Below are 17274 nucleotides of genomic sequence, written 5' to 3' on the forward strand. Positions count from 1 at the left end.
AGGCACAAAGGGATTAAATGACTTTCCCAATGTTCACACAGGAAGTGTAAGGTAAAGCTGGGAACCCAAATATCCTGAGTCCCAGCCTTAGATGCAAGTCTAGTCTAGCAGTCTAATTTACTCAAGGCTAATTCATTGTTCTGACACTTCATGTTAAAAAAATTATTATAGAAATTGTTACAAAATAGCCATTTCATCTAAATATATAGTTTCCTTTGTTTTATAAAAAAAAGCATATTAATATTTCTTTAACTTCCTATGTTTAAAAAACCTCTTCTGCATAGGGTCAGATCAAATAATATCTAATTATTCACTCTACATGATGTGTTTCTAAAATCTACCAACAAAGTAATCCACTATTTTACTACAGCCAAAAGTTTACCTCTGCAAGTTTGTAAAATAAAAGATTCTATAGCCAACTAATGTCCAATTATTTTACTTTTAATGTACATACTGCACAAAAAGCTAGTCGTTACAACCTATTCTAGTCAGCACAATTTGTGTGAATTTTTTCCATTAAAAACAAAGTGAGTATTTGGTTTAACATCAGAAAATTTCTGCTATTTGCTCCATGGCATGTTACCTGGATAACTGACTAATCTCTTTTGGTTTCCAGACTTTCAACCAGTGTATTGTTGATAAATTTAATGCTTTTATCCATTAGACATGTTATGCTAACTCATGCGGTATTTGCCATTTTACTGGCTGTATTTATAGAAGTATATTCCTCACTACAGTAATGACAAATTTATCTTCCTACTGGTTTGGTCACTAAAATATTGATGTTATATGGTCTTGACCTATACAGTATCTATTTTATTTATTTATCTGCAGTCCTAATGCATGCAACAATGTGGTATTTGATTGCCAAGGAAAATATTACCATGCGTAGATTTAATTTGGCTCGGTCTAAATAGTAAATTTTTTTAATTGATGTAAACACCACTAAGGTAGAAAATCTTAAAACTTAATTGAAAAACTTAAATGCTAAAAATTACTTTAAATTTATGCAAAATATAAGCTGTTTTATGGCTAGTAAATTAATATAGACTTTTTTCTTTCAGCATAACTCCTCATTCAGATTCTGAAGTATAGGAGTTTTGTTTAAAGTAAGAAAGGTAAATGCTTAATTTTATGGCTTATACAAGACTGAAATTTAACACATTTCCATGTTGGTGGTATATTTACATGTGGTAAAGGGCAAAATTAAAAATAAAATGAAGAAATTTGTGCAGCTTAGGTCTGGTTAGAAAGGCTTTTGCTAACCACATAAACTCCATTACATAGTATACAGACATTTGGCAGTATTCAGAGTGGTTTGCCTTGAAATACTCACACTTGGGTGTGTTCATTTGCATTATTACATTTAGAAGCCTTGAGGCATTATCACTTCCTTTTCTTAAAGTGGCACAGTAATATGGGAAAGTGGTTACGCTTATCATCATCTGTCAGTCAAACACATTCAGCATTAACAAAATATAATTTTTTCCACTCAATGAATGGGCGTGTGATGGCTCATACACATGTCAATATTAGTAGGACTTTGCCTTACGAAGAAACCATTTTATTTAACAGGATGCATGACTGGAAGTAAATGAGGAAAAATTCCCATTTACACTTTAATGAGCAGGGACAATGTAGCTTGTCAAACTCATGCACTCACTGTAATTTAGGAATAAACGTCAAATAATTTTACACAAACAAATCACATTCAATTCTAAGTGCTATCCTTAAAGAAATTCAGTGTACAATATGACCTGAACACACATTTCTCATGTGAATACTCACGGCCACTGGTATTTTTGCATGGGAAATCTCAACAAATGAGAAAAGAAACAGATCACCTGATGGTTTGGTAGTGAAAAGATAATCTATGTATCTATGACAGCCTCTTTCATTAGCTTTTCGTCCTGTCAAACAATAAATATAACCTTTAACCTTGTGTATGTAATGAATAAAACTTGAGCTTACATTGTCTAATCAAATGAGGGGTCCAATATATCTTACAGCTACAGCACCTTGATTGCCCCCGTGCCCCTTTTTATAAATCTCCAATTAAGCATGTAAGGGAAAAAAACCAAGGGATAGAAAATTTGACAGAATACTATGAACAAAGAGAATGTGCCTATTTTTAAACTAGTATTTAAATGTAATTGTTTGTGACTGGACAAGCAGTTCTTTAAACATACGAAGATACTATAATGATAGATGCAATACAGCAACCTGAACAATACAGAATGAAAACACTGAGGTATAACGTAAGCTCAAAATTATTTTGTTTTATGGAAATGTAAATATACAACTATGGTACTAAATAAATGTAAAAATGAACATGACTTACTATAATACTATTTATACTTGTTACTTATATGGTGAGTAAATTATTAAATTAAAAATTATTTTCCATAAAATATAAAACATTAGTATTATATAAAATACCTGACTCAAAGCAACAAAGATATGGAAATGTAAGGCAGATGAATTTTTATTTCCTTGCTTTTGTGGGTTTGTGTCAGGTATGTTAAATGTGTAGGAACCGTAACTGCTTCTGGGAAAAAAAATTTAGGGTATTAATTTCCTACATTTTTTTTTAAAAGGATGGGGACTTGGACAACGGCGTTGAGGGTAGACCTGTGAGGAGGTAGAAGTGCAGCAGCTACCAGAGAAGATTTTATCCATCAGTCGCTATGCAGGAAGTCCTAATGTGCCAGGAGCAGTGCAGGAACACTTCTTTGTTGTAGATTAAAATCCGACAGAAAGGGATAGCTCCTGATGGAGAAGATTGTACATGTGCCCAGTTCTCCATCAATCTGACCTGTGTGCATAGCACACAATCTTTCAACTGTAATGTGAATAATGACTAAAAATTAGCAACTCCACTAGACTTACTCAGGATCCACCTCTCTACCAAATTTTGTGGAGATAGACAAAGAAAGTAGGATTGCCAAGAAAAAATTTCAGCCACAGTCCAATGATAAAGACTTCCTGTTGAAATGTTTGAAGAGTAACGAGACAAAAACTACACAGAATATTCAAAAGGCACAAAAACTAACCATGTGTGAAACAGTCAACTACCTTCACAGAAAAATAAAAATCTATGCTCCATTTTAAGTCCATTTTGAAATGCAACCTATTTAGTTGCTACGAGGCACCACCAGAATAACGTGTTAATGAAAGCTTATAATTCTGTTCCTTTTATCCATAAGAACCCCACGCGGTTTGCAGATTACATATAGGGATGGCTTTTCCACTACTGAATACACCCCACATCTTGGTTGCAATGCAGCAGCTATTCTGCTTCAGCAACACTATATACAATGGATTTCAACAGAGGAACTGCTGAGCACTCTGAACTTTTCCAATTTGAACCATAGGGTAATTTTAGATTAACAGGATATAATTATCCAAACTGGGCAGTATAGGATTCTGAGGTAAAGTATTATTGTGAAAAGTGGGAAAAGATTCTTTAATATGAACACAAGTAGTCAGGGACTTGTTTTTGAATCTCCTCTAAAAGAGCAGCACAGCACCCCCTAATACCACAGAAAACAAAAAATAAAAAAAAGCAGGCTAATTCACTAACAAGTCACTATCTCCTCAAAGAAAAGTGAACCTACTAAATCAGTAAGCTACTCCCTGTAACACCTATGTTCCTTGGTGGGATCCCATCCAAATATGGACTCAATCAGACCTAAATTGTTTAAAAAAACTCTCATGAAACCATACTCTGGAGTAATCTCAATGCATTGTACTATGCAAACTGCTGCATGCTGCTGCAAATATTAGGAAAGCAAATCTGAGAGATTTTGAAGAGATGAAGATTCTTATTCATATGTTTTATAATTATCATAAACAATATTGAAAAGTGAAAAACTATTTTCACTTTCTTGGGAATGACATGACATACTCGTACTATCAAAGCTGATATCCTATTATTGTAGATTTTGTTGTCACTCGATATAAATTACAGCCTCATTATATACTTGCAAAGAATTTCTTTGGAAATTTTTAAATAATATTGTGAAAGAGCAGAGTGCCCTGCATAACCTGAGGCTAGACCTCAACCAGTTTGTTTAGACCTGGCCTTTTTAAAATGTAATTTAGGTATTTATGGTTTTGAAGAAAAAAATGGGATTATATGCAGGTTTACCATTGAATCAGTCCCTCCAGCTGCTTTAGCTATCCAAGTATTATCCATACATGCCAAGTGCAAAATTAGTCTAGACGTGTCATGAGAGCAGGCTTCCCAACAAGATTACAGTACTTCTGGCTTCTAGAGGTACTGCAAGGAAAGTCCTTCTAGCATTTATTCTCCCCATCACCACTGTATCAAGGAAATTCAGAGATGAATGGAAATGAAATAAATATTTTAAAAGTTAACTACATGTGTCAAGATATGTTTATTTCTATTTATCTTTCTCTCAGTTTGTAAAATTGCTAATACAATATGTTTTGTTTACAACTATTTGGATGAGATCTTGATATCTAGGAATACACACATCTACCCTCCTATAGCCAATCAATAAAGGACATAAAAACACCATAATATAAAGATTCAGTCTAAAACAGAAAAAAGTCTTATCTAGGTGACATCCTAAAAGGACAAAATTATGTACCATAGAAATCACCTTCTACTTATGAAATTATTTTGTCATTTACTCTTTTAGTGTGCCATGTAATGGCAGTTGAGCTAAGGAAATCTATCCTTATAAACCTGAACCTAAAATAACATAACTGCAAAAATGGTTCTGACATGTGCCAAATGTTGTCTTTAACAGGGCATGTTGGGGACTTTATGCTTGCTTTCCTAAATCTATATTTGAATTTTCACACAAGTCCACAAGGCTGAAAACTAATGATTTCAGGAGCTATGGAAACCTTCCTTTTTATATTCACAGGAGGTTTAATATGTCTCAAACTAGTTTTGCCACTGTGCTCGTAAAATACATCAGACACCTTAAAAAAAAGTTCCCATTTAACACTTATTTGATATAACAAAACAATACCAATCTTCCATAATAAAAAATATCAAAATAACTTATAGATTAATAGGCTTGGAAGGGTCCTCAGGAGATCATCTAATCCAATCCCCTGCTCAAAGTAGGACCAATCCCCAGACAGATTTTTGCCCCAGATCCCTAAATGGCTCCCTCAAGGATTGAACTCACAACCCTGGGTTTAGCAGGCCAATGCTCAAGCCACTGGGCTATCCCTCCCCCCATGAGTCTTCATGAGCCTTTATAAAATAATTATCTTTTCCTGCCAAACTTATTAATTCCACCGATTTAGTAACAAAAATTGAAAATATTCTATTTCATTAAGAAGGTTGGCTAGATTTCTTTAACATAAATGGTTGAAAATTACCTTTGAAAGATCCCTGAAGTTGCCTGGTAAGGTCAGGTCCAACTCTTCTGATTCATAGTTCGTTAACACCCATGGAAATACAGGGTATTGGTTTAGATCATTGTATGTTCGTCCTAATGAAGAAAAAACAATCTTGTAAAAGTTATGAAATATTGTCTATTTATGCTACTGATAAACAATCCAGTAGTAAATTATCTTTATATTTGTTGTATCTTATGTTCCCGATTATCTGCTATTATATTAATACAGTTATCACCTGAAGGGAAAAACATGCTCCCATTTGCATGTATGTGAATGAAAATTGAGAAGACAGCAGCCACATAGGTTATGTGTAAGAAGAAGAGAAGGCAAAAAAACAAAAAACACATGCCACTTAATCCTATTTGATAGCCTCCATCAGGAGCGGCGCCAGGGTTTTTGGCTCCCTAGGCGGGGGTCCTTCCGCGCTCGCAGTCGGCAGCAATTCGGCGGTGAGGAGATCCTTCTGCGCTCCCGGTCTTCGTGGCCCTTCAGTGGCGGATCCTGGAGCGAGTGAAGAACCCGCCGCAGAATTGCCACCGAAGACCTGGAGCGCAGAATGACCCCTGCCGCCGAATTGCAGCCCCCCCAAATCCTGGTGCCCTAGACGATCACTTAGGTTGCCTAAATGGAAGCACCGGCCCTGGCCTCTATTAATGAACAACATTCTTAAACATCTGTTGAAATCTAAAGTTGGAAAAATCATTTTTGTTTAAGTGTATCCATTGTGACGAGTGTGATACATATGGTAAGTAACAAATAAAGAAGTGGGTCCAACCTGCAAAGTTCAGAACTGGATCTAGTCTCTTCCAAAGTTTTGGAGTTTGAATCTCAGGTTTTGAGGTTTGGGCCCATCTCTGCTAATATTGGTTTACCCAAAAGGTTAATTGCACGCCATCTCCCATGATGGTGGAGGGTGCCTTTCCTGAGAAACAGGTGAAATTCCACTGCAGTGGTGGGAATGGGACTGGAGGTAAGTCTGGCACACTGCCTGCCCAGCGTGAAACCCTGTTCTAATGACTTTTTTAACATAGTAGAGCAAAGGGAGTAGGAGATCTGCAAGGAGCTAGGATGATCTGCTACTATGCAGATTATTTTATCTTCCCACCCATTGGGTGTGTATCTAAGCCCCATGGAGGCTCCTGCAGCCCGCAGGCTTAAGTAGCTTCTGCAAGGCAGCTCTGTGCTTGCTTCTCAATTCAGGGACAACTGCGCTCCACTCCTTGCCCCCAGTATCCAGCATCCAGCCCATCTACTCAGGCTGGGTATTAGGCTTGTGATCAGAGCCTTAATAAATTATATATTATCCTCTACACGTTGGACTTAAATCATGGAAGAACATTGTGGAGAACTATCTGGACTACATACACAAAGTAATGTCAATCCTATAAGCTGTAGTTTAATCTAAAGCATTGAATGGAAGGAGGGAGGGAGGGTATGTATGGGTGTGCATGAGTGTGTTGTAACCGAAGATATCAACCAAACTTCTATTACAATAATGTTGATCTGGGCATGGTGGCAAATGAGAACAGACACAGGAATGGATTTTAAGCAGCAGCCCACAATGTCATGAAACTTAATGTAGGGGAGGAGCCCTATGCTCCCTGTCACACACACACTCACACACCAGGCACTTTAAGTGGTTCCAGGGGTCCTATCATATAATCCATAATTCAGGATAGCTTCTCGTCTGCCTATTCCAGGACTCAACTCGCTCAATTGAGACCTACCACCCTCACCCCCAATCTCACAAATGGGACAGAGGGTATTAAAGGGGGACCTCATCTTGTGAAGATTAAGGTTTCCCCATAAACCATGAGCACACGGTTCATCAGCAGAATCCTAGGTCTTTTACTTTTGTGAATCATTTAAACCACACTGGGAACTGACCATAAGTTGCGATGAACTAACACTGCTACCACAAATTACTAAATCTTTATTCCTATTTAACTTAACTGCACCTCCTGGATGCTGAGGGAAAGCAGTTGCTGAAACAGAGCAAAGAGAGACTCCACATGGCCAGGATTAGGATTTAAACTAATGGAAGAAGGGGGGCCAATCAGCTCCCTTTCTCCCAGAGCTGGTCAATGATTAGCTAGACTCAGGAGGAAGAGGGAATACCCCCTTCATCTCCCCAGCATGTATTCTCCTCCTCCCATCATCTGGTCACCACCAGCCCCATCAAGTTTCCCATCCGTTGAAATGGATGGGTGGATTTCGTTTTAATGTTACTTCCTAACTATTGTCAAGATGAAAAATCTCCTCAAAAAGACTGAATTTAACTCTAGTCCCAAGGCATCTTCCCCAAATCTAAGAAACAAATCCCCATTACCACAAGTAAGCAGTTCAAATTAGCAAAGTCAATTTGTAGATCCAATTTCTAACAATAATTTGCAGTTAAAATCAATCAGTTGGAAATTCTGAATGAATTGCCAACTAGAAGATGGTAAATATGAAAGAACCTTATATCCATGTCAACTAGTAGCTAGAAGTAGTAAAAAAAAAAACCCTCAATTATATGAAACATTAAAAAAAAACAAGTCCCTTAATCCTGCACCAGCTACCATATTGACTTACTGAGAATCACATAATATGCAACATGATTCTTTTAAAAAAATCATGTAATAAATATGTGTGTGTGTGTGTGTATGTATGTATTAAATTAACAGACTGAAATAACCTACGTTAACAATTCCCAGTCCTGCTGCAGATTTACAGCCCTGTCTCACTAACTGCTTCCTTCCAGATTTTGGACAGATTCCTGGGATACAAAACGCAGCACAGGGAAACACAGGCTTCCTTGTTCTGGGCAGTTCTACAGAAAAATCATGTCTGTTTTAGTGAAATATAAAACTTTCATTGCTCCACAAACACACTATTTTTTCAATGAATGTTGATAAACAACAAGCATTTCTCTATTTTTACCTACAGTCTCACTGATACCAATAAAAGTAGGTATTAACAGTTTTTGTGTTCTTATTTTGTACTTTTAATAAATCAGTGTTATATCAGAAAAAATAAAATTAATTTAGCTACAAATAGGAATTGGAAAGGAAAATTGATCTAATACCTATATATGTGCAATGTACAAATAAAGAGGAAATAAATACAAATACAGTTCTCACATAATATCAACAATTACTACATCAGTGAATATATGTTCTTATAAGACTCCTAGAGCAGATGAACATTTATCAAACATATGATTCAAGGAGCATACAAGAATTATCTGCATAAAGGAGAGAGGGGAAAGGTGTTCAGTGGCTAAAGCAAAGGAATGAGTATTAATAGTTTTAGTTCTTCCTCCTTGCCTTTGCCAAAGTTTTGAAGTAACACCCTGGTACAGTTGCTTGACTTTACTGTGCCTTCATTTTCCACATTTGTAAAATGGGATATCAATTTCCCCTCCCTAAAAGGGTTTAATTAATTAATATTAGTAAAGATCTTGGAGATCCTCAGATGAGAACATAGGAACATAACAACAGCCATACTGGGTCAGACCAATGGTCCATCTAGCCCAGTATCCTATCTTCCAACAGTGGCTAAGGCCAGGTGCTTCAGAGGGAATGAAAAGAACAGGCAATCATTGAGAGATCCATCCCCTATTGTCCACTCCCACCTTTCGGCAAAGTAAACAGAGGCGAGGGACATTCAGAGAATGGGGATGCTATTGATGGACCTGTCTTCCATGAACTTATCTAGTTCTTTTTGGAAACAAGTTATAGTTTTAAAAGAATGGTGCTGTAGAACTGCAAAGGATTTTATTATTTTAAAATAAATGTGCTGATGTTGTCTTGCCATATCATCATCTTGATTGAAGCCAATGGGACTACTGGCATGAAATGGTTAGCAGTTTGAGCCTGATGCCATCACAGGAATCTTTCTCCCTGCTTTCCTCTGAACTCTTTGTACTTCACTACTACCGTATGGGTTGTTCTTTCATAAATGAAGAAGAGTATAATAATTCTATACCATAAAGCAACTCAAAAAGCAAGACTACAATAAATGATAAAATATTTCAGATAAAATAATTTAACTGTTGAATCCATAAATCACTTATATAATTTATTCTAACATTTATTTATACATATTCACTGAGCGGTAGTATGGCCTAGCAGATTAAGCAAAGAATCGTAAATCAGGAGACTTGGGTTATGACTTGCCATGTGGTTTTGGGCAAGCCACTTAATCTTTTTTTGTTTGTTTCTGATTTGTAAAATGGGGAGGATAATATTTCTGTCTCACCCTCTCTCTGGCGTGTTGTATTAATTAGTTAATATTTGTAAAGTAGTTGAATATATAAAAGATTGTATAAACACTAACCATGGCTGGTATAAATGTTGTTATTTATAAAATGTTATTCAATATTAATTCAACAATTTTATACCATTAACATATAAAATAAATTGAGTAAATGAATGTTAATATACATTGTGAATGTAGACATAGTATGTACAAGATGTCATAGGGTATTGTATTTATGGATATCTGGATGGACAACAGTGATGTTGTGGTATAAAGGGGTTATATATCCATAATTCTAAACATGCATAAATATCACTGTTTAACTCCACAAGGAACAGTCTCCTGATTGCTTTTGATCCTGCTATTATCATTTACTGACTATAAAGAGCAGACAATATTTTATCATAATACCACTTGTTTGGTGTTTATACACAAGAATTGCTACTGTTTTGTTGAATAATTATAAAACATACACCTGTACTGCTTTTGGTAGACACTGTACCTTTTCAGCAGTTTCAGATTTTTCATCAGCTAAGCTTTTAGAGATTAATGTTAAAGACTGAATATTAAATAATGCAAGCCTATGACACTAATCTACCTGAACAATAAAACTGAGGTACAGTAAATGAGATCTCAGAAATACTGGAAATGTTTCTTTATTAAAAAAACTTTTTAATTAAACCATCCAATTTAATGTTTTTATATGGCACTTCAGTTTTGAAGGTAAAGTGATCTAGAGACAGCTGACAAAGAAATTATAACTGCAATTCCGTGGTGAAAATGTTAATGACAGCAAAATATTGTTTAATTAGATGATTGCAGCATCTGGATTAACACTCTTTAAGAGCGATGTTCCTGTGCTTGTCTGCTTCTTCACACTTTACAGACATTTTGTCATCTCTAGGTCATTAGGAAAGAATTTTTAATGATTTTTCTAGAAGCAAGCAGTTCGAGTTACATCTAATTAGATGACAATAATAAGCCCAGCACATGCAGTAGCTAAATATATACATAATTAACCAGTGAGGGCTTGTACATCACAGGGTAAAAAAGTGGAAAATGCTAAACAGGAGAAAAAAGAGGAAGGGGGTAGAAGTTGGTCTACATTCATTACCTGGATGTACCATTTTCCCCCACAAACCTTCAAAAAAGAATAATCCCCAGTCCTTACAGGAAAGCATTTAAAAGGAACTCTGTACATAATTACTCCCAGTATTTGTTAGAAGCCATGGCATACAGGCATTTTTTAAAAAAAAAGTATGGTAATTTACATACCTTAAAAAAAAAAAAGCAGAAATCAGTTACAAGTCTGAGAATTAGATTTAAAATTTAACACGTTAAAACCTGGGCACCACAGAGAGATCTCAGCACAGATTTGTAGTTATAACACTCTCTCCCCAATTCCGATTCTTGTATCTTTGATTATTTTAAAGCTTCCCTCCACCTATGTTCTTACCAAGTGAGAATAGTAAGAAAACACTTTTTTTTGTTGTATCACCTAGAGCGTTCAGTTTACACACATTCTGTTACTATATCATAAGGCCTGTTTTCCTGTGAATTTGGAGAAAGAACACCAAGTCAATTAGTATAGTTATAACTCCTACTGCTTCAAAACTAAGGAATCCTTGAGAAGGGATTGGAGGGAGTTTGGCCAGGAAGGCTTATGTCTACAAAACTAGGACAAAAACCAGGGGCACAGAGAGTATAAAACTGAGACTGATTGATAAATAGCAGAGTGCAGTGTTTACCTTTGGGGGGGAAAAAATCCAAACTCCCTTAAAAAAAAACTGAGCTGTAAGCATGATGAAATATGCTCAAGTCAGAAGAGAGGGCAGGGAAGAGGTGAAGATCTTTAAAATAGAATAAAAAGGCAAAAAAATAGGCAGCTTGGAGGTTACAAAGACAGGTTGAAACAAGACGTTGGAAATTTTAGAAAATGAAGAGGGCAATTTTGAATTGAATTTCCAGAGGGACAGAAAGCCAAAGAAAGTTATGGAAATCACGTGTTCTTGAATGCGAGTGTTCTGGACTACTTAGGCTTAGAGAACAGTGATTTAGGAAGAGAGAACTACAGTAGTTGACATAGACAGTGATTAAGGTCTGAGTAAAGACTGTAAGAGAAGCAGAGTTAAAGATGAAAGTGGACAGTGTTTCAGAAGAGGTGATAGGCAGACTTACAGATAAGAAATAAAGTGGCACAATGAAGGCGTTTCAACGAAAAATAATCAGTATATGAAGAATTGATTAGGAAATTATGCAATAGCTAGGAACTGAGAATGTGAAGACAGGCATGTTGTTTCATCAGGGAGCTAGTAGAGAATTGAGTTGTAGATTTTGGTGTTTGGTTCAGTGATTCTGCTGCAGAGACAGCAACCAATTATCTAAAGCTAACAGTATTACAAGTGGGCAAAAGAGATCTTATGTGAAAGGACAGAGTCACAGATGTCAAGAGAAGGGAAATAGGTTTGTGTCAGAAATCCCACTGGTGAATGTATCCAGCAGTTCTCAGTGCTACTGTGTTTGAATGATTGCAATAAGGATAATATGAGAACATGTGGATGATTTCTTATGGTTTCATAAAGTGCTAGATGCCAAAATTGGTATAATAGCAGGAAGAAGGATAAGCTACAAAAGAGTGGACAAAAGAAGTAACAAAAATACTTGCTAGTTGAAATCTATTGTTTGTGAGAAGAGGAAATATAACGAAAAGAGCTGTGAACTATTTACCAGGATACAATTTGGCAAACATCCATGCTACTTAAGTGGCTAATGTGTGACTCAGATGACATGAACAAGTCAGTTAGCAGATGCACAGTGACAGAAAAAAAGAATTAATGGGGGGTCTCTCTCTCAGTGGTTGAAGATGAGGATATTAAACAGGATGGTGCAATTTAAACAAACAGCTAATGGTCTAAAACTAGCCCATCACTGTCTGCATGAACATTCTGGGTAAAAAAGTTTACACCGTTAAAACAAATATTTTATATTTGTTCCCACTGTGAAGGACTATAAATCTAAAAGTAAAATCACACTTTCAGAGAGAAAGCAAATAAAATATGCAATATCTCTATTCTATGGTAAAGACATCATCTTTACCACAAGATTTTATAATTATATTAAATGTTCCAAAGTTGCCGATGAAATTGCACACACCATATTTTGTTTTAATTGACCGACTCACATACCTTGTTGAAGGTGCTCTCCTGCCAGCATTTGATATACCTTCTGCTTGAAACTTGTGCATTTGGACAGCATTGTTTTCAATAAAGGGAAAATGTTTTGTAGGCAAGTGCATTGTTTTGTAGGCAGTTTCTTTTTGAACTGAGCAGTTGATTAGGCTGTCAAAGATAAATTTTATTCTCTCTTTCAAAACAAAACATTGAGAACAGTCTATGAGCAGCAGAAGAGAAGGCAGAGAATATAACAGCTTTTGGAATTGAAATGTATTCTATAAATTAACAGTTTTGCTACTTACTAAATGAACTTTCAAAATGTAAGAAAGCAAGATAAATATTATTTCACGATGATGCAGAGGCATTTCTAGGTTTTCATATGTACTTTGCATGAAAGGCCACGCCTATTTCATAATAATTTTGCACCATTAGACAGCTGTTATAGAAGAGATTAAGAAGATTTATCATGTCGCAAGAGTTATAGGACTATTAGAAGAGGTGATAGCACTACAGTGTATGAAGGCTGGAATGAGCCATTTTCAACAAAGAAAACACTAGTGTTTGCTCCTAGCCCTGTAGGAGGGGCTGGAATGAGCCATTTTCAACAAAGAAAACACTAGTGTTTGCTCCCAGCCCCGTAGGAGGGATCTGGCCTTTTCTTAGGTATCTTTGTGGGCGGGGGGGGTCGGTGGGTTAGGAGACGATATGGTGGTACTGCATTTCCAGCACAGCACAAAGGCTAATATTACTCAACTTGGAAAAGTGAAAAGTGATTAGAGAATTTGTAGATCATTAAGGAAGACTCTGGCAGTAGTTCCAAGCAATGCAGACAGGTTACAGAGAAGGAGCAGCTTTAATTAATGTTTTGCATGATATGGGAAAGTTCCTCAAACATTAATTGCTTAACACCCTATTCACATCCTACTCTGGGTAGTGTGCACAGGAGCTAATGAAGGGAATTCATTTAACATAACATGCATTATGGTCTTCTTTGAATCCTTCACTAATCAGCACATTGGCTCCCCACATGGAAAATACAAATTGTGTTAACATGTGTGGCATCAAGACGTCATCAGCAAGGGTGAGAGAGGTAAGAAATACATTAGTCAATCCAAGATTGACCAAAAGGATCAGGGAACATAGCTTATCTTCTTCTGAAGACCTAGATCTTTACACAGGTTAGGCAATATTACGTGCAGATGAAACATCCCTTATCTAAATTTTAGTTTGAATGTCTATTACAGAAAGGCTTAATTAAAGTTGGATACTAATCAGCAAAATGTGGGAAACATTTGGTTAGACAAGAAGCACTGCATCTATTGCACAGTGAGATTGTGAGGCTATGTCTACCCTGGCAATAGAACAAAAAAACTTTTGTCTTTCAGAGGTGTTAAACCCCCATCCCCAACCCGAAAGACAAAAGTTTTGCTGCAACAAGCACCAGTGTGAACAGCGTATTGTCGGCAGGAGCGCTGTTCTGCTGACAATGCAAACTCCGCTCGTTGGGGGTGGATGTTTTTGTCTGCAGGAGAGCCGACAAACAGCGCCTACACTGCATGACTTTTAGTGGCACGGTTGAAGAGACACAGCCATGTCACTGCAAGCAGTGTAGTGTAGACATAGCCTGAGGCTGACAGAATTTGCAAGCTTTCAGAAATTTGATGAGTTCACAGCTGGGTGAATACAGGTGTGTCACATCACAAAAAGACACCAGCAAAGTAGCGATCAATTCTGTGTTCAAAAAAAGGAAAGAAGAAGATAACAGAAGCACACAGACAAGCAAAAATAAGAAAAACAAACCAGTATTTCTTCAAATCTTGTATTCAGTAGCAGCTGGGTATCTAGAGTGTAAATGTAGGGCCACATTGTTACAAGGAGTTGAATGATGAATGATGTGAAACCAATTACAGGGAAACCTTCCTTAAGTCCCCACCCAAATAACTAATAAAAAAAGCCTGTCTAGCGGAGGTAGTCTTTAACTACAGGTTAAACAACAACTTTACTGGAAACCTTTGGGATATTTTAAAGAGATCTTTGAAGTCTGGAACTTGTCTATTGTGGGAGACGACAGTATAAGTATCACTATGATTTTTATACCACCTCAGACATAATCATGTCTTCCAAGTCTGGATGAGTTGGTGATATCTGTAAGCATAAATGAGTGGGCATTTCAAAACTGATTAATAATGTACAGTGATTTATCAAGAATATGCTTTAAAAAGCACTTTGGAGTGTGTCCACTATCATTCGTTGACAGAGTAAGGAGCCTTGCGGATGTGGGGGAGGGAGCGTTAGACATGGTATATCTTGACTTTAGTAAAGCTTTTGAGTCCATCTCGCATGACCTTCTCATAAACAAACTAGGGAAATGCAACCTAGATGGAGCTACTATAAGGTTGGTGCAAAACTGATTGGAAAGCCATTCCCAGAGAGTAGTTATCAGTGGTTCACAGGCATGCTGGAAGGACATAACAAGAGGGGTCTGGCAGGGATCAGTTCTGAGTCCGGTTCTGTTCTATATTTTCATCAGTGATTTAGATAATGGCATAGAGAATACACTTATAAAGTCTGCAGACGATACCAAGCTTGGAAGGGTTACAAGTGCTTTGGAGGATAGGATTAAAATTCAAAATGATCTGGACAAGTCGGAGGAATGGGCTGAAGTAAATAGGATGAAATTCAATAAGGACAAATGCAAAGTACTCCATTTAGGAAGGAACAGTCAGTTGCACACATACAAAATGGGAAATGACTGCCTAGGAAGCAAGTATCAGAGGGGTAGCCATGTTAGTCTGTAGCCACAAAAACAATGAGGAGTCCGGTGGCATCTTAAAGACTAACAGATTTATTTGGGCATACACTTTTGTGGGTAAAAATCCACTTCTTCAGAAGCATGGAGTGAAAATTACAGATACTGGCATAAATATATATTGGCACGTGGAGAGAAAGGAGTTACCTTACAAGTGGAGAACCAATGTTGAAGGCCGATTCAGGGGTGGATGTGGTCCATTCCCAATAATTGAGGAGGAGGTGTCAATACCAAGAGAGGGAAAATTGCTTTTGTAGTGAGCCAACCACTCCCAGTCCCTATTCAAGCCCAAACTGATGGTGTTAAGTTTGCAAATAAATTGTAGCTCTGCAGTTTCTTTTTGAAGTCTGTTTTTGAAGTTTTTTTGTTGAAGAATGGCTACTTTTAAATCTGTTATTGAATGTCCAGGGAGATGGCTCACTACAAAAGCAATCTTCTCTCTCTTGGTATTGAACCACATCCACCCTGACTGAATTGGCCTTCAACACTGGTTCTCCACTTGTAAGGGAACTCCCTTCTCTCCATGTGCCAATATATATTTACGCCTGTATCTGTAATTTTCACTCCATGCATCTGAAGAAGTAAGTTTTTTACCCACAAAAGTTTATGCCCAAATAAATCTGTTAGTCTTCAAGGTGCCACTGGACTCCTCATAGTTTTTGCCTAGGAAGGAGTACTCTGGAAAGGGATCTGGGGGTCATAGTGGACCACAAGCTAAATCTGAGTCAACGGTGTAATGCTGTTGCAGAAAAAGTGAACATCATTCTGGGATGTGTTAGCAGGAGTGTTGTAAGCAAGACACGAGAAGTGCTTCTTCTGCTCTACTCTGCACTGATAAGGCATCAACTGGAATATTGTGACCAGTTCTGGGCATCACAGTTCATGAAGGATGTGGACAAATTGGAGAGAGTCCAGAGAAGAGCAACAAAAATGATTAAAGGTCTAGAAAACTTGACCTATGAGGGAAGATTGAAAAAATTGGGTTTGTTTAGTCTGGAAAAGAGAAGACAGAGAGGCCATAACAACAGTTTTCAAGTACGTAAAAGGTTGTTACAAGGAAGAGGGAGAAAAATTGTTCTTCTTAACCACTGAGGATAGGACAAGAAGCAATGGACGTAAATTGCAGCAAGGGAGGTTTAGTTTGGACATTAGGAAAAACTTCCTGTCAGGGTGGTTAAGCACTAGAATAAATTGTCTAGGGAGGTTGTGGAATCTCCATCATTGAAGATTTTTAAGAGCAGGTTAGACAAACACCTGTCAGAAATGGTCTAGATAATACTTAGTCCTGCCATGAATGCAGGTGACTGGACCAGTTGACCTCTCAAGGTCCCTTCCAGTCCTATGATTCTATGATTCAAAGGGCTAGAAACAGATGTTATTTACAAAAGCTGCTGACAGAGTGATACTAAAAACATAAGAAGAAAATTATGGAGGAAGGATGGTTTTGTGGTTAATGCACTGGACTAGGACTCAGGATATCTGAGTTAGATTCCCAGTTCTACAACATCCTTCTTGCATGGCACAGGGCAAGTCACCTACACTCTGTCTTGGTTTTCCAACTATATCATGATAATACTTCAATAGCTCACCGGGGCCTCTCAATCTCTTCTATTGAAGCTGGAGTACTTTGTATATATATTTAAATATTTATTGAATCATAGAGAT

General features: G+C 37.0%; 1 protein-coding gene across 10 annotated transcripts in view; it reads right to left on the minus strand.

Moving 5' to 3' along the window:
* The window catches only part of NBEA (neurobeachin), an 881590-nt gene that overhangs the window by 137912 nt on the left and 726404 nt on the right, over positions 1 to 17274 (minus strand). For all 10 annotated transcript variants that reach the window (XM_050937106.1, XM_050937099.1, XM_050937102.1 and 7 more), the window contains one exon: positions 5365 to 5477. In XM_050937106.1, coding sequence (XP_050793063.1) covers positions 5365 to 5477 — 113 coding nt within the window. The remainder of the gene's footprint in view (positions 1 to 5364; positions 5478 to 17274) is intronic.

The sequence above is a fragment of the Gopherus flavomarginatus genome, chromosome 1 (assembly GCF_025201925.1).
Source record: "Gopherus flavomarginatus isolate rGopFla2 chromosome 1, rGopFla2.mat.asm, whole genome shotgun sequence".
Taxonomy (NCBI): Eukaryota; Metazoa; Chordata; order Testudines; family Testudinidae; genus Gopherus; species Gopherus flavomarginatus.